At 50.5% G+C, this 24,824-nt stretch overlaps 1 protein-coding gene across 1 annotated transcript in view; it reads left to right on the top strand.

The window, feature by feature from the left end:
- Nucleotides 1-24,824, top strand: part of PFAS (phosphoribosylformylglycinamidine synthase) — a 77,794-nt gene that overhangs the window by 24,198 nt on the left and 28,772 nt on the right. The window contains exons 8-16 of the mRNA XM_058823007.1: nucleotides 3,392-3,516; nucleotides 4,694-4,822; nucleotides 8,028-8,159; nucleotides 11,550-11,678; nucleotides 12,094-12,167; nucleotides 14,931-15,087; nucleotides 17,713-17,774; nucleotides 20,465-20,626; nucleotides 22,511-22,624. Coding sequence (XP_058678990.1) covers nucleotides 3,392-3,516; nucleotides 4,694-4,822; nucleotides 8,028-8,159; nucleotides 11,550-11,678; nucleotides 12,094-12,167; nucleotides 14,931-15,087; nucleotides 17,713-17,774; nucleotides 20,465-20,626; nucleotides 22,511-22,624 — 1,084 coding nt within the window. The remainder of the gene's footprint in view (nucleotides 1-3,391; nucleotides 3,517-4,693; nucleotides 4,823-8,027; nucleotides 8,160-11,549; nucleotides 11,679-12,093; nucleotides 12,168-14,930; nucleotides 15,088-17,712; nucleotides 17,775-20,464; nucleotides 20,627-22,510; nucleotides 22,625-24,824) is intronic.

The following is a 24,824-nucleotide window of genomic DNA, read 5'->3' as shown; positions in this document are numbered from 1 at the left end:
CTGGGGACACCATGGATACACCTGGGGACACACCTGGGACACACCTGGGGACACCATAGATACACCTGGGGACACGGGGACATCATAGACACACCTGTGACACACCTGGGCACACCTGGGACACACCTGGGGACACCATGGATACACCTGGGGACACACCTGGGGACACACCTGGGACACCTGGGCTCACCGGGACACATCTGGGCACACCTGGGACACACCTGGACACACCTGGGGACATCATAGATACACCTGGGGACACACCTGGACACACCTGGGCACACCTGGGCACACCTGGGCACACCTGGGACACACCTGGGGACACCATGGATACACCTGGGGACACACCTGGGGACACACCTGGACACACCTGGGCACACCTGGGCACACCTGGGACACACCTGGGGACACCATGGATGCACCTGGGGACACGCCTGGGCACACCTGGACACACCTGGGGACACACCTGGGCACACCTGGACACACCTGGGCACACCTGGGCACACCTGGCCCTCTCCCCTCCCCCCCAGTGCCATCCACGGGGTCCCGGGCCGGGATTTTGGGGTGAATTTTGGGGTTTTTTTGGGGTGAATTTTGGGGTGAATTTTGTTGATTTTGGGGTGAATTTTGGGATTCTTTTCGGTGTCATTTTTTGGGTTTTTTTGGGGGTTATTTGAGGTGAATTTTTGGGTTTTTTTGGGTGAATTTTGTTGATTTTGGGGTGAATTTTGGGATTTTTTTCCGTGTCATTTTTTGGGTTTTTTTGGGAGGTTATTTGGGGTGAATTTTTGGGGTTTTTTGGGTGAATTTGAAGGGGAATTTTGTTGGTTTTGGGGTGAATTTTGGGGTGAATTTTGCGGGTATTTTTGGGGTAGGCTTTTTGGATTTTTGGGTGCATTTTGGGGTGAATTTTGCCGATTTTGTTCCCTTTCCTGGCAGTGCCATCCGCGGTGTCCCAGGGTGGGATTTTGGGGTGAATTTGGGGAATTTTTGGGGGTGAATTTTGTGGATTTTGGGGTGAATTTGGGGAATTTTCTGGGGTTTTTTTTGGGGTGAATTTTTGGGGTTTTGTGGTGAATTTTGGGGTGAATTTTGCCGATTTTGTTCCCTTTCCTGGCAGTGCCATCTGCGGCGTCCCAGGGTGGGATTTTGGGGTGAATTTGGGGAATTTTTGGGGGTTTTTTTGGGGGGAGTTTTTGGGGTGAATTTTTGGGGGTTTGTGGTGAATTTTGGGGTGAATTTTGCCGATTTTGGGGTGAATTTGGGGAATTTTTTTGGAGTTATTTGGGGTGAATTTTTGGGGTTTTTGTGGTGAATTTTGGGGTGAATTTTGCTGCTTTTGTTCCCTTTCCTGGCAGTGCCATCTGCGGTGTCCCAGGGTGGGATTTTGGGGTGAATTTTGTGGATTTTGGGGTGAATTTGGGGAATTTTTTGGGTTTTTTTTGGGGAGTTTTTTGGGGTGAATTTTTGGGGGTTTGTGGTGAATTTTGGGGTGAATTTTGCCGATTTTGGGGTGAATTTGGGGAATTTTCTGGGTTTTTTTTTGGGGTGAATTTTTGGGGGTTTTGTGGTGAATTTTGGGGTGAATTTTGCCGATTTTGGTGCCTTTCCTGGCAGTGCCATCCGCGGCGTCCCAGGGTGGGATTTTGGGGTGAATTTTGTGGATTTTGGGGTGAATTTGGGGAATTTTTTTGGGTTTTTTGGGGAGTTTTTTGGGGTGAATTTTTGGGGTTTTTTTGGTGGATTTTGAGGTGAATTTTGTGGATTTTGGGGTGAATTTGGGGAATTTTTTGGGGTTTTTTTTGGGGAGTTTTTTGGGGTGAATTTTTGGGGCTTTTTGGTGGATTTTGGGGTGAATTTTGCCGATTTTGGTGCCTTTCCGGGCAGTGCCATCCACGGCGTCCCAGGGTGGGATTTTGGGGTGAATTTTGTGGATTTTGGGGTGAATTTGGGGAATTTTTTGGGGTTTTTTTTTGGGGAGTTATTTGAGGTGAATTTTTGGGGTTTTTTTGGGGTGAATTTTGTTGATTTTGGGGTGAATTTTGCGGGTATTTTTGGGGTAGGCTTTTTGGATTTTTGGGTGTATTTGGGGTGAATTTTGCCGATTTTGTTCCCTTTCCTGGCAGTGCCATCCGCGGTGTCCCAGGGTGGGATTTTGGGGTGAATTTGGGGAATTTTTTGGGGTGAATTTTGTGGATTTTGGGGTGAATTTGGGGAATTTTCTGGGGTTTTTTTTGGGGTGAATTTTTGGGGTTTTGTGGTGAATTTTGGGGTGAATTTTGCCGATTTTGTTCCCTTTCCTGGCAGTGCCATCTGCGGCGTCCCAGGGTGGGATTTTGGGGTGAATTTGGGGAATTTTTCGGGGGTTTTTTTGGGGGGAGTTTTTTGGGGTGAATTTTTGGGGGTTTGTGGTGAATTTTGGGGTGAATTTTGCCGATTTTGGGGTGAATTTGGGGAATTTTTTTGGAGTTATTTGGGGTGAATTTTTGGGGTTTTTGTGGTGAATTTTGGGGTGAATTTTGCTGCTTTTGTTCCCTTTCCTGGCAGTGCCATCCGCGGCGTCCCAGGGTGGGATTTTGGGGTGAATTTTGTGGATTTTGGGGTGAATTTGGGGAATTTTTTGGGGTTTTTTTGGGGAGTTTTTTGGGGTGAATTTTTGGGGGTTTTTTGGTGGATTTTGAGGTGAATTTTGTGGATTTTGGGGTGAATTTGGGGAATTTTTTGGGGTTTTTTTTGGGGAGTTTTTTGGGGTGAATTTTTGGGGCTTTTTGGTGGATTTTGGGGTGAATTTTGCCGATTTTGGTGCCTTTCCGGGCAGTGCCATCCACGGCGTCCCAGGGTGGGATTTTGGGGTGAATTTTGTGGATTTTGGGGTGAATTTGGGGAATTTTTTGGGGTTTTTTTTTGGGGAGTTATTTGAGGTGAATTTTTGGGGTTTTTTTGGGGTGAATTTTGTTGATTTTGGGGTGAATTTTGCGGGTATTTTTGGGGTAGGCTTTTTGGATTTTTGGGTGTATTTGGGGTGAATTTTGCCGATTTTGTTCCCTTTCCTGGCAGTGCCATCCGCGGTGTCCCAGGGTGGGATTTTGGGGTGAATTTGGGGAATTTTTTGGGGTGAATTTTGTGGATTTTGGGGTGAATTTGGGGAATTTTCTGGGGTTTTTTTTGGGGTGAATTTTTGGGGGTTTTGTGGTGAATTTTGGGGTGAATTTTGCCGATTTTGGTGCCTTTCCTGGCAGTGCCATCTGCGGCGTCCCAGGGTGGGATTTTTGGGGGTGAATTTGAGGAATTTTTTGGGGTTTTTTTGGGGGGAGTTTTTGGGGTGAATTTTTGGGGGTTTTGTGGTGAATTTTGGGGTGAATTTTGCCGATTTTGGTGCCTTTCCTGGCAGTGCCATCCGCGGCGTCCCCGTGGCCGCGCTGTGGCCGCAGAACCCGGCCGGGCCCGGCCCCTACGAGAGGAGAACGAGCGTCCGGCACGTGACCTTCACCGCCGAGACACACAACTTCCCCACCGGTCAGTCTGGGGTCAGAGGTCATCGTTGGGGTCAGCCTGGGGTCAGCCAGGGGTCACTGGGAATGGTCAGTGGGAATGGTCAATGGTCAGTGGGAATGGGAATGGTCATTGGTCAATGGTCAGGGGTCAGTGGGAATGGTCAGTGGGAATGGTCAGTGGTCAATGGTCAGTGGGAATGGTCAGTGGGAATGGTCAATGGTCAGTGGGAATGGTCAGTGGGAATGGTCAAAGGGAATGGTCAATGGTCAGTGGGAGTGGTCAGTGGTCAGTGGTCAGAGGTCAGTGGGAATGGTCAGTGGGAATGGTCAGTGGTCAATGGGAATGGTCAGTGGGAGTGGTCAATGGGAATGGTCAGTGGTCAGTGGGAGTGGTCAATGGTCAGTGGTCAATGGTCAGTGGTCAGCGGGAACAGTCAGTGGGAATTGTCAGTGGTCAATGGTCAATGGTCAGTGGTCAGTGGTCAGTGGGAATGGTCAATGGGAATAGTTAATGGTCAATGGTCAGTGGGAATGGTCAGTGGTCAATGGTCAGTGGGAATGGTCAGGGGTCAGAGGTCACTCAGGGGTCAGAGGTCACTCAGGGGTCAGGCCCACAGCGTCCCCAGGGGTCACTCTGGTGTCAAAGCTCCCTGCACAGTGGGCGTGGCCATGCAAGGTGGGCGTGGCCATCCATTGTGGGCGTGTCCAGCCAAAGTGGGCGTGGCCATGCAGGGTGGGCGTGGCCAGATGGGCGTGTCCTCCCGTGTTGGGCGTGTCCATCCATTGTGGGCGTGGCCATCCATTGTGGGCACGTCCAGCCAAAGTGGGCGTGGCCATGCAGGGTGGGTGTGGCCATCTCCATCCATTGTGGGCGTGTCCATCCATTGTGGGCGTGTCCATCCATTGTGGGCGTGTCCATCCATTGTGGGTGTGTCCATCCATTGTGGGCGTGTCCATCCATTGTGGGCGTGTCCATCCATTGTGGGCGTGTCCATCCATTGTGGGTGTGTCCATCCATTGTGGGCGTGTCCACGCAGGGTGGGCGTGTCCCGCCGCGTTTTTTTGTTGTTTTTTGTTGTTTTTTCGCTGCTTTTTTCCGCTGCTTTTTCGTTGCTTTTTGCCGCGCTTTTTTTGCTGCTTTTCGTTGTTTTTTTCTTGTTATTTTTTCCCCGTTTTTGGCTGATTTCCGCCTCCCGCAGCCGTGGCCCCGTTCAGCGGCGCCACCACCGGCACCGGGGGCCGCATCCGCGACGTGCAGAGCACGGGCAGGGGAGCGCACGTGATCGCGGGCACGGCGGGATACTGCTTCGGGAACCTGCTCATTCCTGGTGAGGGACACGGGAAAGCGCAAAAAACACCCAAAATCCGGGTTCGGCACCCCCAAAAACCCCAAAATCCCACCCAGAAACCCCAAAATCCCACCCAGAAACCCCAAAAACCAAAAAAAATCCCACCCAGAAACCCCAAAAACCCCAAAATCCACCCAGGAACCCCAAAATCCCCAAAATCCACCCAAAACCCCAAAAACCTCAAAATCCCAACCCAGAAACCCCAAAATCCACCCAAAACCCCAAAATCCCCAAAATCCCACCCAGAAACCCCAAAATCCACCCAAAATCCCACCCAGAAACCCCAAAATCCCAAAATCCCAACCCAAAAACCCCAAAATCCCAAAATCCACCCAAAAACTCCAAAATCCCACCCAGAAACCCCAAAATCCCAAAATCCCACCCAGAAACCCCCAAATTCCACCCAAAACCCCAAAATCCCCAAAATTCACCCAGAAACCCCAAAAACCCCAAAATCCCAACCCAAAACCCCCAAAATCCACCCAGGAACTCCAAAATCCACCCAAAAACCCCAAAATCCACCCAGGAACCCCAAAATCCCAAAATCCCACCCAGAAACCCCAAAAACCAAAAAAAATCCCACTCAGAAACCCCCAAAAACCCCAAAATCCACCCAGGAACCCCAAAATCCCAAAATCCCACCCAGAAACCCCAAAATCCCACCCCGAAACCCCAAAAACCAAAAAAAATCCCACTCAGAAACCCCCAAAAACCCCAAAATCCAACCAGGAACCCCAAAATCCCACCCAGGAACCCCAAAACCCACCCAAAAACCCCAAAATCCGGGTTCAGCACCCCCAAAAACCCCAAAATCCACCCAGAAACCCCCGAAATCCCACCCTGAAAACCTCCGAAATCCACCCCAAAAACCCTAAAAAATCCCACCCAGAAACCCCAAAATCCACCCCGAAACCCCAAAAACCCCAAAATCCACCCAGAAACCCCAAAAATCCCAAAATCCCACCCAGAAACCCCAAAATCCCACCCAGAAACCCCAAAATCCCACCCAGAAACCCCAAAATCCCCAAAATCCCACCCAGAAACCCCAAAATCCCAATATCCCAACCCAAAAACCCCAAAAACCCCAAAATTCACCCAGAAACCCCAAAAACCCCAAAATCCCACCCAGAAACCCCAAAATCACCAAAATCCCAACCCAAAAACCCCAAAAACCCCAAAATCCACCCAAAACCCCAAAAACCCCAAAATCCCAACCCAAAAACCCCAAAATTCACCCAGAAACCCCAAAAACCCCAAAATCCACCCAGGAACCCCAAAATCCACCCAGGAACCCCAAAAACCCCAAAATCCCAACCCAAAAACCCCAAAATTCACCCAGAAACCCCAAAAACCCCAAAATCCCAACCCAAAACCCCAAAATTTGTGCGAAATCTCTGAAAATTCCCCCAAACTCCCCCCAAATTCCCCCAGTAAACCCCTGCAAAATCCCAATTTTGGGGTTTTTTCTGCAAATTTCCATCTTTTTTCCCCGTTTTTTTTTGTTTTTTCCCAAAATTCCCATTTTTTTCCCCATTTCAGGCTACGAGGATCTTTTAAAATCCCCCAAAATTGAGATTTTCTCCTCCGTTTTTTCAGCTTTTTTCCCCATTTTTTCCCCAAATTTCCGTCTTTTTTCCCGGTTTTTTTTGTTTTTTCCCCAATTTCTGTTTTTACCCAAAATTCCCATTTTTTCCCCCATTTCAGGTTACGAGGATCTTTTAAAATCCCCCAAAATTGAGATTTTCTCCTCCATTTTTTCAGCTTTTTTCCCCGTTTTTTCGTGTTTTTCCCCATTTTTTCATCTTTTTTCCCTGTTTTTTTTTTGTTTTTTCCCCAATTTTTGATCTTTTTTCCCCTTTTTTTTTGTTTTTTCCCAATTTTTGATCTTTTCCCCTCATTTCAGGCTACGAGCAGCCGTGGGAGGATCCCCAAAATTCCCCCAAAATTGAGATTTTCTCCTCCATTTTTTCAGCTTTTTTCCCCGTTTTTTCGCGTTTTTTCCCCATTTTTTTGTCTTTTTTCCCCGTTTTTCCCCAATTTCTCTTTTTTCCCAAAATTCCCATTTTTTTCCCCATTTCAGGCTATGAGGATCTTTTAAAATCCCCCAAAATTGAGATTTTCTCCTCCATTTTTTCAGCTTTTTTCCCCGTTTTTTTGCGTATTTTCCCCAAATTTTCGTCTTTTTTCCCTGTTTTTTTTTTTGTTTTTTCCCCAATTTCCCTTTTTCCCATTTTTGATCTTTTCCCCCCATTCCAGGCTACGAGCAGCCATGGGAGGACGCCCTGTGCCCGTACCCCCAAATCCCCCAAAATTGAGATTTTCTCCTCCATTTTTTCAGCTTTTTTCCCCGTTTTTTCGCGTATTTTCCCCAAATTTTCGTCTTTTTTCCCCTTTTTTTTTTTGTTTTTTCCCAATTTTTGATGCTTTTCCCCCCATTCCAGGCTACGAGCAGCCGTGGGAGGACGCCCTGTGCCCGTACCCCCAAATCCCCCAAAATTGAGATTTTCTCCTCCATTTTTTCAGCTTTTTTCCCCGTTTTTTCGCGTATTTTCCCCATTTTTTCGTCTTTTTTCCCCGTTTTTTTTTTGTTTTTCCGCATTTTTTTTTGTTTTTCCCAATTTTTGATCTTTTCCCCCCATTCCAGGCTACGAGCAGCCGTGGGAGGATCCCCAAAACTCCCCCAAAACTGAGATTTTCTCCTCCATTTTTTCAGCTTTTTTCCCCGTTTTTTCACATATTTTCCCCATTTTTTCGTCTTTTTTCCCCGTTTTTTTTTTGTTTTTTCCCAATTTTTGATCTTTTCCCCCCATTCCAGGCTACGAGCAGCCGTGGGAGGACGCCCTGTGCCCGTACCCCCAAATCCCCCAAAATTGAGATTTTCTCCTCCATTTTTTCAGCTTTTTTCCCCGTTTTTTCGCGTATTTTCCCCATTTTTTCGTCTTTTTTCCCCGTTTTTTTTTTTGTTTTTTCCCAATTTTTGATCTTTTCCCCCCATTCCAGGCTACGAGCAGCCGTGGGAGGACGCCCTGTGCCCGTACCCCCAAATCCCCCAAAATTGAGATTTTCTCCTCCATTTTTTCAGCTTTTTTCCCCGTTTTTTCGCGTATTTTCCCCATTTTTTCGTCTTTTTTCCCCGTTTTTTTTTTGTTTTTTCCCAATTTTTGATCTTTTCCCCCCATTCCAGGCTACGAGCAGCCGTGGGAGGACGCCCTGTGCCCGTACCCCTCGGCCTTTGCGCGGCCCCTGGAGGTCGCGATCGGCGCCAGCGACGGCGCCTCCGACTACGGCAACAAATTCGGGGAGCCCCTGCTGGCAGGTGGGGACACTTTGGGGACATTTGGGACAATTTGGGGACATTTCGGACAATTTGCGGACATTGGGGACAATTTTGGGTCAATTTGGGGCCGTTTGGGGTCGATTTGGGGCCGTTTTGGGACAATTTTTGGGAGGTTTTGGGGACAATTTTGGGGCCGTTTTGGGGAGTTCTTGGGACGGTTTGGGGACATTTGGGGACAATTTGGGACAATTTGGGGACATTTGGGGCTGTTTTGGGGACACTTTGGGGCAATTTTGGGGCCATTTTGGGGGTTTGGAGACAATTTTGGGGCAATTTGGGGGGGTTTGGGGACAATTTTGGGGCCATTTTGGGGAGTTCTTGGGGCATTTTAGGGACAATTTGGGGACATTTGGGGACAATTTGGGACAATTGGGGACAATTTGGGACAATTTGGGGACAATTTAGGACAATTTGGGGACATTTGGGGACGATTTTGGGTCAATTTGGGGCTGTTTCAGGGACATTTTAGGGACAGTTTGGGGACACTTTGGGGCCATTTTGGGGCATTTTTGGGAGGTTTTGGGGACATTTGGGGACAATTTGGGGACATTTGGGGGCTTGGGGACAATTGGGGACAATTTTGGGACTATTTGGCGACATTTGGGACAATTTGGGACAATTGGGGACAATTTGGGGTCAATTTGGGGCCGTTTTGGGGCATTTTTGGGAGGTTTTGGGGACATCTTAGGGGCAGTTTGGGGACACTTTGGGGACACCTGGGGACAATTTGGGGACAATTTTGGGACAATTTGGGGACATTGGGGACAATCTGGGGACATTTGGGACAATTTGGGACAATTTTGGGACAATTTGGGACAATTTGGTGTCAATTTGGGGCCGTTTTGGGGACATTTTTGGGGGTTTTGGGGACATTTTAGGGACGGTTTGGGGACACTTTGGGGACATTTGGGGGCTTGGGGACAATTTGGGACAATTTGGGGACAATTTGGGGACGATTTTCAGGGGGTTTTTGGGGCATTTTTGGGTGATTTGGGGACATTTTTGGGACCGTTTGGGGACATTTGGGGACAATTTTGGGGGTTTGGGGACATTTGGGACAATTTGGGGACAATTTTGGATCATTTGGGACAATTTGGGGACAATTTTGGGCGGGTTGGGGACAATTTTGGGGCCATTTTGGGGCATTTTTGGGTGATTTGGGGACATTTTTGGGACACTTTTGGGACGTTTGGGGACAACTTTGGGGGTTTGGGGACATTTGGGACAATTTGGGGACAATTTTGGATCATTTGGGACAATTTTGGGGCCATTTTGGGGTGTTTGGGGACAATTTTGGGACAATTTTGGGGAGTTCTTGGGGCGTTTTGGGGACAATTTGGGGGCTTGGGGACATTTGGGGACAATTTGGGGACAATTTGGGGGTTTGGGGACAATTTTCAGGCATTTTTGGGTCATTTCAGGGCATTTTTTTGGGGCAGATTTTGGGCTGATTTTGGGGCAATTTTGGGGTGAATTTGGTGAATTTTGGGTTTCTCCAATTTGGGGATTTTGGGGTGGTTTTGGTTGGGATTTTCGGGGGATTTTTGGGGGATTTTGGGGCGTTTTTGTCTCAGATTTTGGGGTGATTTTGGTTGGGATTTTTTGGGGATTTTGGGTGAATTTGGTGAAATTTGGGTTTCTCCAGTTTGGGTGTTTTGGGGTGATTTTGGTTGGGATTTTTGGGGGATTTTGGGGGGATTTGGGGCATTTTTGTCTGGGATTTTGGGGTGATTTCTGAGCGATTTTGGTTGGGATTTTTGGGGGGATTTTGGGGCGTTTTTGTCTCAGATTTTGGGGTGATTTTGGTTGGGATATTTGGGGGATTTTGGGTGAATTTGGTGAATTTTGGGTTTCTCCAATTTGGGGATTTTGGGGTGATTTTGGTTGGGATTTTTGGGGGATTTTGGGGCGGTTTTGTCTGGGATTTTGGGGTGATTTTGGAGCAATTTTGGTTGGGATTTTTGGGGGATTTTGGAGCTGATTTTGGGGTGATTTTGGCTGCGATTTTGGGGGCATTTAGGAGTGATTTTGGTTGGGATTTTGGGGGGATTTTGGGGCGTTTTTGTCTGGGATTTTGGGATGATTTTGGTTGGGATTTTTGAGGGATTTCTGGGGGATTTTGGCTGCGATTTTGGGGGGATTTAGGAGTGATTTTAGTTGGGATTTTTGGGGGATTTTTGGGGGATTTTGGGGCGTTTTTGTCTGGGATTTTGTGGTGATTTTGGTTGGGGTTTTTTGGGGGATTTTGTCTGGGATTTTGGGGGCATTTAGGAGTGATTTTGGTTGGGATTTTTGGGGGATTTTGGGAGGATTTTGGGGCATTTTTTTCTCACATTTTGGGATGATTTTGGTTGGGATTTTTGGGGGATTTTGTCTCAGATTTTGGGGTGATTTTGGCTGCGATTTTGGGGACATTTAGGACTGATTTTGGTTGGGATTTTTGGGGGATTTTGGGGCGTTTTTGTCTCAGATTTTGGGGTGATTTTGGTTGGGATTTTTGGGGGATTTTGGAGCAGATTTTGGGGTGATTTTGGCTGCGATTTTGGGGGCATTTCAGGAAGATTTTGAGGCTGATTTTGGGGCAATTTTGGGGGATTTTTGCGCTGATTTAGGGGTGATTTAGGGGCAGATTTTGGGGCAATTTTGGACAATTTTGGGTTTCTCTGATTTGGGTGCTTTTGGCGGGGATTTTGGGGCAGATTTTGGAGACATTTCAGGGGCTTTTGAGGCTGATTTTGGGCTGATTTGGGGCCGATTTTAGGGTGAATTTGGGTGATTTGGGGTTTCTCCAATTTGGGTGTTTTGGGGTGATTTTGGTTGGGATTTTTGGCTGATTTGGGGTTAATTTGGGGCTGATTTTGGGGCAGATTTTGGGGCAATTTTGGGGTGAATTTGGTGAATTTTGGGTTTCTCCAATTTGGGTGTTTTGGGGTGATTTTGGTTGGGATTTTTGGGGGATTTTTGAGGGATTTTGGGGCGTTTTTGTCTCAGATTTTGGGGTGATTTCAGAGAGATTTTGGATGAGATTTTTGGGGGATTTTGGAGCAGATTTTGGGGTAATTTTGGCTGCGATTTTGGGGGCATTTCAGGAGGGTTTTGGTGCTGATTTTGAGGCCGTTTTGGGGTGATTTTTGCACTGATTTTGGGGCAGATTTTGGGGCAATTTTGGGCAGTTTTGGTGTCTCTGATTTGGGTGATTTTGGCGGGGATTTTGGTTCAATTTGGGGCTGGTTTGGGGCCGATTTTTGCCATTTTCTGCTGGTTTTTTTGCCGTTTGTGCATTTCTCCAATTCTGGCCGATTTTGGCGGGATTTTTTTTGGCAACTTTGGGTAAATCTGGGTGGAATTTGACGGATTTTGGGGTTCCAGGCTTCGCCCGCTCCTTTGGGCAGGTCCTGCCCGGGGGGCAGCGCCGGGAGTGGATCAAACCCATCATGTTCAGTGGCGGCATCGGGGCCCTGGAGGACGAGCACGTCAAGAAGGAAACCCCAGAGCCAGGTGAGGCCCCAAAAATACCCAAAAATGACCTCAAAAATGACCCAAAATATCCCAGAAATAACCCTCCAAATAACTCAAAAAATAACCCAAAAATACCCCAAAAAATGTCCCCAAAATGTCCTAAAAACACCCTAAACATTACACAAAAAACAACACCAAAACAACCCAAAAATAACTAAAAAAAACCTCAAAAATGTCCCAGAAATCCCCAAAATCCCCCAAATCCCCCCTTAAAATCCCCCAAATTTTCCCCAAATTCTCCGCAAAAATCCCTCCAAATCCCTCCAAAATTTTCCCCAAAATCCCCCAAATTTCCCCCAAAATCCCCCAAATTTTCCCCAAAATCCCCAAATTTTCCCCAAAATCCCCGAATTTTGCCCCAAAATCCCCAAATTTGGTGTTTTCCCCCCCCCAGGGATGTTGGTGGTGAAGTTGGGGGGTCCCGTCTACAGGATCGGCGTGGGGGGAGGGGCGGCCTCCTCCATCCAGGTTTGGGGCAAATTCTCGACATTTTGGGAAATTTGGGGATTTTGGGGGGATTTGGGAGAATTTTGGGGAATTTTGGGTGGAGTTTGGGGGATTTCAGGGAAATTTTGGGGGGATTTATGGAAAATTTGGGATTTTGGAGGGGATTTGGGGAGAAATTTGGGAGATTTAGGGAGGATTTCAGGTGGAATTTGGAAGAATTTTGGGAGATTTTGGGGGGAGATGGGGAGAATTTGGGAAAATTGGGAATTTGGGAAAATTTGGGGTTTTTTTAAAATTTAGGAAAATTCTGGAGGGATTTTGGGTGGAATTTGGGGAATTTAGGGAAGATTTTGGGGGGAATTTGAGCATTTTTGGGAAAATTTGGGATTTTTGATGGAATTTGGGGTGAATTTTGGGGAGGGTTTGGGGAAAATTTGGGATTTTTGGGTGGAATTTGGGGAATTTTGGGGTGAAATTTTGGGGAGATTTGAGAGAATTTTGGGGGTCAGCGTGGGGGGAGGGGCGGCCTCCTCCATCCAGGTTTGGGGCAAATTCTCGACATTTTGGGAAAATTTGGGGATTTTGGGGCCATTTTGGGGGGATTTAGGGGGAAATTTGGGGAATTTTTGGGGGGATTTTGGGGTGAAATTTGGGGCATTTAGGGAGGATTTTGGGGGAAATTTGGGGGATTTTTAGGGGGGATTTTGGGGGAAATTTGGGGGATTTTTAGGGGGGATTTTGGGGTGGATTTCAGGGAGGTTTTGGGGGGAATTTGGGGGAATTTTGGAGGGGAATTTTGGGGGGATTTTGGAGGATTTGGGGGAATTTAGGGAGAAATTTGGGGAATTTTGGGGGGATTTTGGGGTGAAATTTGGGGGATTTAGGGAGGATTTTTGGTGAAATTTGGGGGATTTTTAGGTAGAATTTGGGGAATTTTTGGGGGTATTTTAGTTGGAATTTGGGGGGATTTTTTGGGGGGATTTTGGGGGGATTTGGGGAAAATTTGGGATTTTTGGGGGATCTTGGGTGGATTTGGGGGAATTCAGGAGGATTTTGGGGAGGGTTTGGGGAAAATTTGGGATTTTTGGGTGGAATTTGGGGAATTTTGGGGTGAAATTTTGGGGAGATTTGAGAGAATTTTGGGGGTCAGCATGGGGGGAGGGGCGGCCTCCTCCATCCAGGTTTGGGGCAAATTCCCGCGATTTTGGGAAAATTTGGGTTTTGGGGCAATTTTGGGGGGATTTTGGGGCGAAATTTGACAGAATTTGGGGGATTTTTGGGGGGAATTTTGGGTGGATTTGGGAGGATTTGGGGGAATTTAGAGGGAAATTTTGGGGGGATTTTGGGGTGAAATTTGGGGGATTTTAAGGGAGAATTTGGGGGAGAATTTGGGAGGATTTTTTGGGGGGATTTTGGGGGATTTTGGGGTGAAATTTGGGGCATTTAGGGAGAGTTTTGGGGAAAATTTGGGGGATTTTAGGTAGAATTTGGGGAATTTTGGGTGGAATTTGGGGGGATTTTTTGGGGGGATTTTTGGGGGTTTTGGGGAAAATTTGGGGGATTTTTAGGGAGAATTTGGGGGGATTTAGGGGCGATTTTGGGGGGATTTTTTTGGGGATTTTGGGGTGGATTTCAGGGAGGTTTTTGGGGGAATTTGGGGGATTTAGGGGGGAATTTTGGGGGGAATTTGGAGGGGGATTTTGGAGGATTTGGGGGAATTTAGAGGGAAATTTTGGGGGGATTTTGGGGTGAAATTTGGGGGGATTTAGGGAGGATTTTGGGTGAAATTTGGGAGGATTTTTTGGTAGAATTTGGGGGAGAATTTGGGAGGATTTTTGGAGTGAAATTTGAGGGATTTAGGGAGGATTTGGGGAATTTTGGGGCTATTTAGGGTGAATTTGGGGGGATTTTTTGGGGGGATTTTTTTTGGGATTTCGGGGTGGATTTCAGGGAGGTTTTGGGGGGAATTTGGGGGGAATTTCAGGGAGATTTTGGGGGAATTTCAGGGGATTTAGGATGGATTTGGGGGGGTTTGGGAGAGAATTTTGGGGATTTGGGGAAATTTCCGGGGATTTTCGAGAGGAATTTGGGGGGAATTCTGGGATTTTGGGGGGACTTTAGGGGGGAATTTGGGGGATTTGAGGGAATTTTGGGAGATTCTGGGTGGAATTTGGGGAATTTTTGGGGAAATCTGGGGGGGATTTTTGGGGAGATTGGGTGGATTTATGGAAATTTTGGGATATTTGGGGGAATTTCGGGGATTTGGGGATTTTGGGGTTCCTGGGAGGATGTTTATGGCATTTTCATATTTTGGATGGGATTTTTTTGGGGGGGATTTTCGCTGTTCCTGCACCGAATTTTGGGGGGAATTTTGGGATTTTTTTGCTCTTTCATTGGAAATTTTTTTTGTTTTATTTTGGGACTTTTGAGGTGTCTAGTTTAGATTTTTTTTTTTTTTTTTTTTTTTTTTTTTTTTTTTTTTTTTTTGATTTTGGGATTTTTAGGTTTCTGGTTGGGATTTTTTGGGCATTTTAGGATTTTTTGTTTTTCCAGTCAGGATATTTTGGGGATTTTGGGATTTTTGAGGTCTCTGGGTGGGATTTTCTTGGATTTTGGTACTTCGGGGGTTTCTGGTCAGAATTTTTTGGGTCTTGGGGCTTTTTAATGGGATTTTGGGTGTTCCTGGGTGGATTTTCTCGGGGTTTTTTGCGTTTTTCTTCATCCTGGATGGATTTTTTTGGGGATTTTCGGTGCCACCCCGTTGTCCCCGCGGTGTCCCCTCAGGTGCAGGGTGACAACGAGGCCGAGCGGGATTTGGGGGCCGTGCAGCGCGGGGACCCCGAGATGGAGCAGAAGCTGAACCGGGTCCTGCGCGGCTGCATCGAGAGCGGGGCCGCGAACCCCGTCAGCTCCATCCACGACCAGGGTGCCGGGGGGAACGGTGAGAGAGGGGACATTTGGGGACATTGGGGACGTTGGGGACATTGAGGACATTGGGGACATTGGGGGCGTTGGGGACATTGGGGACATTGGGGACATTGGGGACATTGGGGTCCCCGTCAGCTCCATCCACGACCAGGGCGCCGGGGGGAACGGTGAGAGAGGGGACATTTGGGGACATTGGGGGTGTTGGGGGTGTTGGGGACATTGGGGACATTGGGGGCGTTGGGGACATTGAGGACATTGGGGACATTGGGGACATTGGGAGTGTTGGGGACGTTTGGGGACATTTGGGGGGATTGGGGACATTGGGAACATTGGAGGTGTTGGGGACATTGGGGACCCCGTCAGCTCCATCCACGACCAGGGCGCCGGGGGAAACGGTGAGAGAGGGGACATTTGGGGACATTTGGGGACATTGGGGACGTTGGGGACCCCGTCAGCTCCATCCACGACCAGGGCGCCGGCGGCAACGGTGGGTGACATTTGGGGACGTTGGGGACATTGGGGGGATTGGGGGGATTGGGGACATTGGGGACGTTCGGGGTGTTGGGGATATTTGGGACATTGGGGACGTTGGGGACATTGGGGACATTAATGGGGATTGGGGACATTGGGGACCCCGTCAGCTCCATCCACGACCAGGGCGCCGGCGGCAACGGTGAGTGACATTTGGGGACATTTGGGGACGTTGGGGACATTGGGGGTGTTGGGGACATTGGGGACCCCGTCAGCTCCATCCACGACCAGGGCGCCGGGGGAAATGGTGAGAGAGGGGACATTTGGGGACATTTGGGGACATTGGGGACATTGGGAGTGTTGGGGGTGTTGGGGACATTGGGGACATTGGGGGCGTTGGGGACATTGGGGACACCGTCAGCTCCGTCCACGACCAGGGCGCCGGCGGCAACGGTGAGTGACATTTGGGGACATTTGGGGACATTGGGGACGTTGGGGGTGTTGGGGACATTGGGGACATTGGGGACCCCGTCAGCTCCATCAACGACCAGGGCGCCGGGGGAAATGGTGGGGGACATTTGGGGACATTTGGGGACATTTGGGGACATTGGGGGCGTTGGGGACATTGGGGGCGTTGGGGACATTGGGGACATTAATGGGGATTGGGGACATTGGGGACCCCGTCAGCTCCATCCACGACCAGGGCGCCGGCGGCAACGGTGAGAGAGGGGACATTTGGGGACATTAATGGGGATTGGGGACATTGGGGGTGTTGGGGGATTGGGGACATTGGGGACATTGGGGGCATTGGGGACATTTGGGGACATTGGAGACATTGGGGACATCGGGGACATTTGGGGACATTGGGGATGTTGGGGACAATGGGGGGTTTGGGGGCATTGGGGACATTAATGGGGATTGGGGACATTGGGGGTGTTGGGGACGTTGGGGACATTGGGGACATTGGGGACATTGGGGACCCCGTCAGCTCCATCCACGACCAGGGCGCCGGCGGCAACGGTGAGAGAGGGGACATTTGGGGACATTAATGGGGATTGGGGACATTGGGGGTGTTGGGGGATTGGGGACATTGGGGACATTGGGGGCATTGGGGACATTTGGGGACATTGGAGACATTGGGGACATCGGGGACATTTGGGGACATTGGGGATGTTGGGGACAATGGGGGGTTTGGGGGCATTGGGGACATTAATGGGGATTGGGGACATTGGGGGTGTTGGGGACGTTGGGGACATTGGGGACATTGGGGACATTGGGGACCCCGTCAGCTCCATCCACGACCAGGGCGCCGGCGGCAACGGTGAGAGAGGGGACATTTGGGGACATTTGGGGACATTTGGGGACGTTGGGGAGTTTGGGGGGATTGGGGACATTGGGGACATTGGGGACATTGGGGACCCCGTCAGCTCCATCCACGACCAGGGCGCCGGCGGCAACGGTGGGGGACGTTTGGGGACATTGATGGGGACATCGGGGGCATTGGGGACATTAATGGGGATTGGGGACATTTGGGGACATTGGGGGTGTTGGGGACATTAATGGGGGACTTTGGGGACATTGGGGACATTGGGGACCCCGTGAGCTCCATCCGCGACCAGGGCTCCGGGGGGAACGGTGGGTGACATTTGGGGACATTTGGGGGACATTGGGGACATTAATGGGGACAGTGGGGGGACACCATGGGACGAATCGGTGGTGCCAGGCTGTTGTCCCCACTGATGTCCCCGATGTCCCCAACAATGTCCTTTGTGTCCTCACTGACGTCCCCAGTGCTGTCCCCACTGATGTCCCCCCTGATGTCCCCAATGTCCCCAATGTCCTCAATGTCCTCAGTGATGTCCCCAATGCTGTCCCCAATGTCCTCAATGATGTCCCCCCTGATGTCCCCAATGTCCCCAATGTCCCCCTGATGTCCCCAATGTCCCCAATGCTGTCCCCAATGTCCTCAGTGCTGTCCCCACTGATGTCCCCAATGTCCCCCTGATGTCCCCAATGTCCCCAATGTCCCCCTGATGTCCCCAATGTCCCCAATGCTGTCCCCAATGTCCCCAGTGCTGTCCCCACTGATGTCCCCAATGCTGTCCCCAATGTCCCCAATGTCCCCCTGATGTCCCCAATGTCCCCCTGATGTCCCCGATGTCCCCAGGCAATGTCCTCAAGGAGATCTCGGAGCCGGCCGGGGCCGTCATCTACGCCAGCCGCTTCCAGGTCAGTGTCACCTCAGTGTCACCAAATGTCACCCCCGTGTCACCAATGTCACCCCCGTGTCACCAATGTCACCTCAATGTCACCTCGGTGTCACCCCCGTGTCACCAATGTCGCCTCAGTGTCACCAAATGTCACCCCCGTGTCACCAATGTCACCTCAATGTCACCAAATGTCACCCCCGTGTCACCAATGTCACCTCAGTGTCACCTCGGTGTCACCTTGGTGTCTCTAATGTCACCTCGGTGTCACCCCCCCCGTGTCACCAATGTCGCCTCAATGTCGCCAAATGTCACCCCTGTGTCACCAATGTCACCTCAGTGTCACCAAATGTCACCTCCGTGTCACCAATGTCACCTCAATGTCACCTCAGTGTCACCTCGGTGTCCCCAATGTCACCTCAGTGTCACCAAATGTCACCCCCGTGTCACCAATGTCACCTCAGTGTCACCTCGGTGTCACCTTGGTGTCTCTAATGTCACCTCGGTGTCACCCCCCCGTGTCACCAATGTCCCCTCAGTGTCACCCCAGTGTCATCCCCCCCGTGTCACCAATGTCACCTCAATGTCACCAAATGTCACCCCCGTGTCACCAATGTCGCCTCAGTGTCACCTCGGTGTCACCTTGGTGTCACCAATGTCACCTCAATGTCACCTTAATGTCCCCCCAATGTCCTCAGTGTCCCCAATGTCACCGTTGCTCCCCGGTGTCCCCAATCCCCCAAATGTCCTCCAATGTCCCCAATGTCCCCTCAGTGTCACCCCAATGTCACCAAATGTCACACCAATGTCACTCCAGTGTCACCTCAGTGTCACCCCAGTGTCACCCCAGTGTCATCAATGTCACCTCAGTGTCACCTCAGTGTCACCCCAATGTCCCCAGTGTCACCAAATGTCACCAAATGTCACCCCAATGTCACCCCAGTGTCACCCCAGTGTCACCAATGTCCCCAATGTCACCCCAATGTCACCCCAATGTCACCCCAGTGTCACCTCAGTGTCACCAATGTCCCCAATGTCACCCCGATGTCACCCATGTCCCCAATGTCACCCCAATGTCACCCCAATGTCACCCCAGTGTCACCTCAGTGTCACCAATGTCCCCAATGTCACCCCGATGTCACCCATGTCCCCAATGTCACCCCAATGTCACCCCAGTGTCACCTCAGTGTCACCCCAATGTCACCAAATGTCACACCAATGTCACTCCAGTGTCACCTCAGTGTCACCAAATGTCACCCCAGTGTCACCTCAGTGTCACCAATGTCCCCAATGTCACCCCAATGTCACCTCAGTGTCACCCCAATGTCACCCCAGTGTCATCAGTGTCGCCTCAGTGTCACCTCAGTGTCACCCCAATGTCGCCTCAGTGTCAGCAGTGTCCCCAGTGTCACCTCAGTGTCCCCTTAGTGTCACCCCAGTGTCACCAGTGTGACCCCAGTGTCCCCTTAATGTCCCCCCAATGTCCTCAGTGTCACCCAAATGTCCCCAAATGTCCCCAAAGCTCCCAATGTCCCCATGGTGTCCCCAAATGTCCCCAAATGTCCCCAATGCTCCCAATGTCCCCAAATGTCCCCAATGTCCCCAATGTCCCCAATCCCTTCAATGCCGTAATGGCCGCCATTGTTCCCAATGGCTTTGGTGGTACCTTGGTGACATCGGTGACACCTTGGTGACACTTTGGTGGCCCCGGTGGCAGCTGGGTGACCCCACCGTGAGCATCCTGGAGCCCTTGTCCCCCTCATGCCATGTCCCCAATGTCCCCAGTGTCCCCAAAGCCTTTAACCCCTTCAGTGCCGTGATATCCCCCATTACACCCAATGGGCTTGGTGGCACCTTGGTGACATCGGTGGCACCTTGGTGACATTGGTGACACCTTGGTGGCCTCGGTGGCAGCTGGGTGACCCCACCGTGAGCATCCGGGAGCCCTTGTCCCCCTCATGCCATGTCCCCAATGTCCCCAGTGTCCCCAAACCCTTTAACCCCTTCAACGCCGTGATATCCCCCATTACACCCAATGGGCTTGGTGGCACCTTGGTGACATCGGTGGCACCTTGGTGACATCGGTGACACCTTGGTGGCCTCGGTGGCAGCTGGGTGACCCCACCGTGAGCATCCGGGAGCCCTTGTCCCCCTCATGCCATGTCCCCAATGTCCCCAGTGTCCCCAAACCCTTTAACCCCTTCAATGCCGTGATATCCCCCATTACACCCAATGGGTTTGGTGGCACCTTGGTGACATCGGTGGCACCTTGGTGACATTGGTGACACCTTGGTGGCCTCGGTGGCAGCTGGGTGACCCCACCGTGAGCATCCTGGAGCCCTTGTCCCCCTCATGCCATGTCCCCAATGTCCCCAGTGTCCCCAAAGCCTTTAACCCCTTCAGTGCCGTGATATCCCCCATTACACCCAATGGGCTTGGTGGCACCTTGGTGACATCGGTGACACCTTGGTGGCCTCGGTGACACCTTGGTGGCCTCGGTGGCAGCTGGGTGACGCCACGCTGAGCATCCTGGAGCCCTTGTCCCCCTCATGCCATGTCCCCAATGTCCCCAGTGTCCCCAAAGCCTTTAACCCCTTCAATGCCGTTATTTCACTGATGACATCGGTGATACCTGGGTGGCTTTGGTGGCACCTTGGTGACATCGGTGGCACCTTGGTGACATCGGTGACACCTTGGTGGCCCCGGTGGCAGCTGGGTGACCCCACCGTGAGCATCCTGGAGCTCTGGGGCGCCGAGTACCAGGAGTCCAACGCGCTGCTGGTGCGGCCGGAGGCGCTGGGGCTGCTGCGGCGGCTGGCGGAGAGAGAGCGCTGTCCCCTCAGCGTGGTGGGGACAATCACCGGGGATGGCAGGGTGAGACTGGGGACACTGGGGACATTGGGGACGTTGGGGACACTGGGGACACTGGGGACATTGAGGGGTTTGGGGACATTGGGGACATTGGGGACATTGGGGACGTTGGGGACATTGAGGGGACATTGGGGACATTGGGGGGCCTGGGGACATTGGGGACATTGGGGACATTGAGGGGATTGGGGACATTGGGGACATTGGGAGAGAGAGCGCTGTCCCCTCAGCGTGGTGGGGACAATCACGGGAGATGGACGGGTAGGGGACATTGGGGACATTGGGGACATTGGGGACATTGAGGGGATTGGGGACATTGGGGACACTGAGGGGACATTGAGGGGATTGGGGACATTGGGGACATTGGGGACATTGGGAGAGAGAGCGCTGTCCCCTCAGCATGGTGGGGACAATCACGGGAGATGGCAGGGTGAGACTGGGGACATGATTGGGGACACTGAGGGGACATTGGGGACATTGGGGGGACATTGGGGGGATTGGGGACATTGGGGACATTGGGAGAGAGAGCGCTGTCCCCTCAGCATGGTGGGGACAATCACGGGAGATGGACGGGTGAGATTGGGGACACTGGGGACACTGAGGGGACATTGGGGGGCCTGGGGACATTGGGGACATTGGGGACATTGGGGGGATTGGGGACATTGGGGACATTGGGAGAGAGAGCGCTGTCCCCTCAGCGTGGTGGGGACAATCACGGGAGATGGACGGGTAGGGGACATTGGGGACATTTGGGACATTGGGGACATTGGGGACACTGAGGGGCTTGGGGACACTGAGGGGACACTGGGGACATTGGGGACGTTGAGGGGATTTGGGACACTGGGGGGATTGGGGACACTGGGGACATTGGGAGAGAGAGCGCTGTCCCCTCAGCATGGTGGGGACAGTCACGGGAGATGGACGGGTAGGGGACATCACTGGGGACATTGGGGACATTGGGGACATTGGGGACATTGAGGGGATTGGGGACATTGGGGACACTGAGGGGACATTGGGGACATTGGGGACATTAATGGGGACATTGGGGGACATTGGGGACATTGAGGGGATTGGGGACATTGGGGACATTGGGGGACATTAATGGGGACATTGGGGACATTATTGGGGACATTGGGGACATTATTGGGGACATTGGGGGATTGGGGACATTAATGGGGACATTGGGGACACTGAGGGGATTGGGGACATTGGGGACAGTGGGGACATTGGGGACATTAATGGGGACGTTGGGGACATCAATGGGGACATTAATGTTGATTTTTGGGGTTTTTTTGGGTGATTTTTGGGGTGTTTTGGGGTCCTGAGGGGTTTTTGGGGTGGATTTTTTTTTTTTGTTGGGGGTTTTGAGGTTGAATTTTGGGGTTTTTTGAGGTGATTTTGGGATGGATTTTCAGGGTGATTTTTGGGGGGTTTTGGGGACAATTTTTGGGGTAATTTTTGGGAGTCTGGGGGTGGTTTTGCGATTTTGGGGTAATTTTTGGGGGGTTTTGGGGTTGATTTTCTGGGTAATTTTTGGGTTGATTTTGGGGTGGTTTTGGGGATTTCTGGCGCATTTTTGGGGTGGTTTTGGGGTTGGTTTTGGGGTAATTTTTGTGGGTGTTTTTGGGGTCATTTTGTTGTGGTTTTGGGGTCATTTTTAGGGTGTTTTGGGGTCATTTTCTTGTGGTTTTGGGGTCATTTTGTTGTGATTTTGGGGTGATTTTTGTGAGCGCTTTTGGGGTCATTTTGTTGGGTTTTTGGGGTGGTTTTGGGGTATTTTTGAGGTGTTTTGGGGTTGATTTTCGAGATAATTTCTGTGGGTGTTTTTGGGCCGTTTTGGGGTAATTTTGGGGTTTATTTGGGGTTGATTTTGGGGTGTCCCCCCCCCAGATCGTGCTGGTCGATGACCTGGCCTCGCCAGTGCCCGAGGGGGGGTCCCACAAGGGGCTCCCCACCCCCGTCAACCTGGAGCTGGAGTGGGTGCTGGGCAAGATGCCCCAGAAGGTGAGAGGGGACCCCAAAAAATGACCCAAAATTTGGGGGGGACACCCCGAAATGGGACCCCAAAAACCAACCCGAAATTTAGGGGGACGAGTCCAAAAAATACACCCCAAAAAGGTGAGAGGGGACCCCAAAAACTGACCCAAAATTTGGGGGGGACACCCCGAAATGGGACCCCAAAAATGGCCCCAAAAATTGGGATGGAAGCCCCAAAATGGGGTCCCAAAATGGAACCCAAAAGGTGAGAGGGGACCCCAAAAACTGACCCAAAATTTGGGGGGGACACCCCGAAATGGGACCCCAAAAACCAACCCGAAATTTAGGGGGAGGAGTCCAAAAAATACACCCCAAAAATGTGAGAGGGGACCCCAAAAACTGACCCAAAATTTGGGGTAACACCCCAAAATGGGACCCAAAAAATTGACCCAAAATTTAGGGGGAGGAGTCCAAAAAATACACCCCAAAAAGGGGAGAGGGGACCCCAAAAAATGACCCAAAATTTGGGGGTGACACCCCGAAATGGGACCCCAAAAACCAACCCGAAATTTAGGGGGAGGAGTCCAAAAAATACACCCCAAAAAGGTGAGAGGGGACCCCAAAAACTGACCCAAAATTTGGGGGGGACACCCCGAAATGGGACCCCAAAAATGGCCCCAAAATTGGGATGGAAGCCCCAAAATGGGGTCCCAAAATGGAACCCAAAAGGTGAGAGGGGACCTCAAAAACTGACCCAAAATTTGGGGGGACACCCCAAAATGGGACCCCAAAAACCGACCCGAAATTTAGGGGGAGGAGTCCAAAAAATACACCCCAAAAATGTGAGAGGGGACCCCAAAAACTGACCCAAAATTTGGGGTAACACCCCAAAATGGGACCCAAAAAATTGACCCAAAATTTAGGGGGAGGAGTCCAAAAAATACACCCCAACAAGGGGAGAGGGGACCCCAAAAACTGACCCAAAATTTGGGGGTGACACCCCGAAATGGGACCCCAAAAATGGCTGCAAAATTGGGATGGAAGCCCCAAAATGGAACCCAAAAGGTGGGAGGGGACCCCAAAAACTGACCCAAAATTTGGGGGTGACACCCCGAAATGGGACCCCAAAAACCAACCCGAAATTTAGGGGGAGGAGTCCAAAAAATACACCCCAAAAAGGTGAGAGGGGACCCCAAAAACTGACCCAAAATTTGGGGGGGACACCCCGAAATGGGACCCCAAAAATGGCCCCAAAATTGGGATGGAAGCCCCAAAATGGGGTCCCAAAAACTGACCCAAAATTTGGGGGGGACACCCCGAAATGGGACCCCAAAAATGGCCCCAAAAATTGGGATGGAAGCCCCAAAATGGAACCCAAAAGGTGGGAGGGGACCCCAAAAACTGACCCAAAATTTGGGGGGACACCCCGAAATGGGACCCAAAAATGGCCCCAAAATTGGGATGGAAGCCCCAAAATGGGGTCCCAAAATGGAACCCAAAATTTGGGGGGACACCCCGAAATGGGACCCCAAAAAACCAACCCGAAATTTAGGGGGAGGAATCCAAAAACTACACCCCAAAAAGGTGAGAGGGGACCCCAAAAACTGACCCAAAATTTGGGGGGACTCCCCAAAATGGGACCCCAAAAACCGACCCAAAATTTGAGGGAATGCCCTGAAATGGGACCCCAAAAATGGGGGGAAGAATCCAAAAAAGGGACCCCAAAAAGGAACCCCACAAAGTGAGTGGGGACCCCAAAAATGGGTCTGAAATTTGGGGTAACACCCCAAAATGGGACCCAAAAAATTGACCCAAAATTTGGGAGCGATGGCCCAAAATGGGGAGCCCCAAATTTGAGCTTTTTCCCCAAAAAAATTCGAAGCCCAAAATTTTTGACCCCATTTTTTTATGAACCCCAAATTTGACCTTTTCCCCCCAAATTTTTGACCCCAATTTTATTTTTTAATGAACCCCAAATTTGAGCTTTTTCCCCCCAAATTTTTGACCCCGATTTTATTTTTAATTAACCCCAATTTCAACCTTTTTCCCCCCAGATTTTGACCCCATTTTTATTTTTATGAACCCCAAACTTGACCTTTTTCCCCCCAAATTTTTGACCCCAATTCTTTTTCTTTATGAACCCCAAATTTGTCCTTTTTCCCCCCAAATTTTTGACCCAAATTTTTTTTATGAACCCCAATTTTAACCTTTTCCCCCACCAATTTTT

This window comes from Ammospiza caudacuta, chromosome 36, assembly GCF_027887145.1.
Source record: "Ammospiza caudacuta isolate bAmmCau1 chromosome 36, bAmmCau1.pri, whole genome shotgun sequence".
In the NCBI taxonomy this organism is placed as follows: Eukaryota; Metazoa; Chordata; class Aves; order Passeriformes; family Passerellidae; genus Ammospiza; species Ammospiza caudacuta.
Note: the sequence above shows the minus strand (reverse complement) of the source record. Positions and strands in the feature narration are given on the sequence as shown.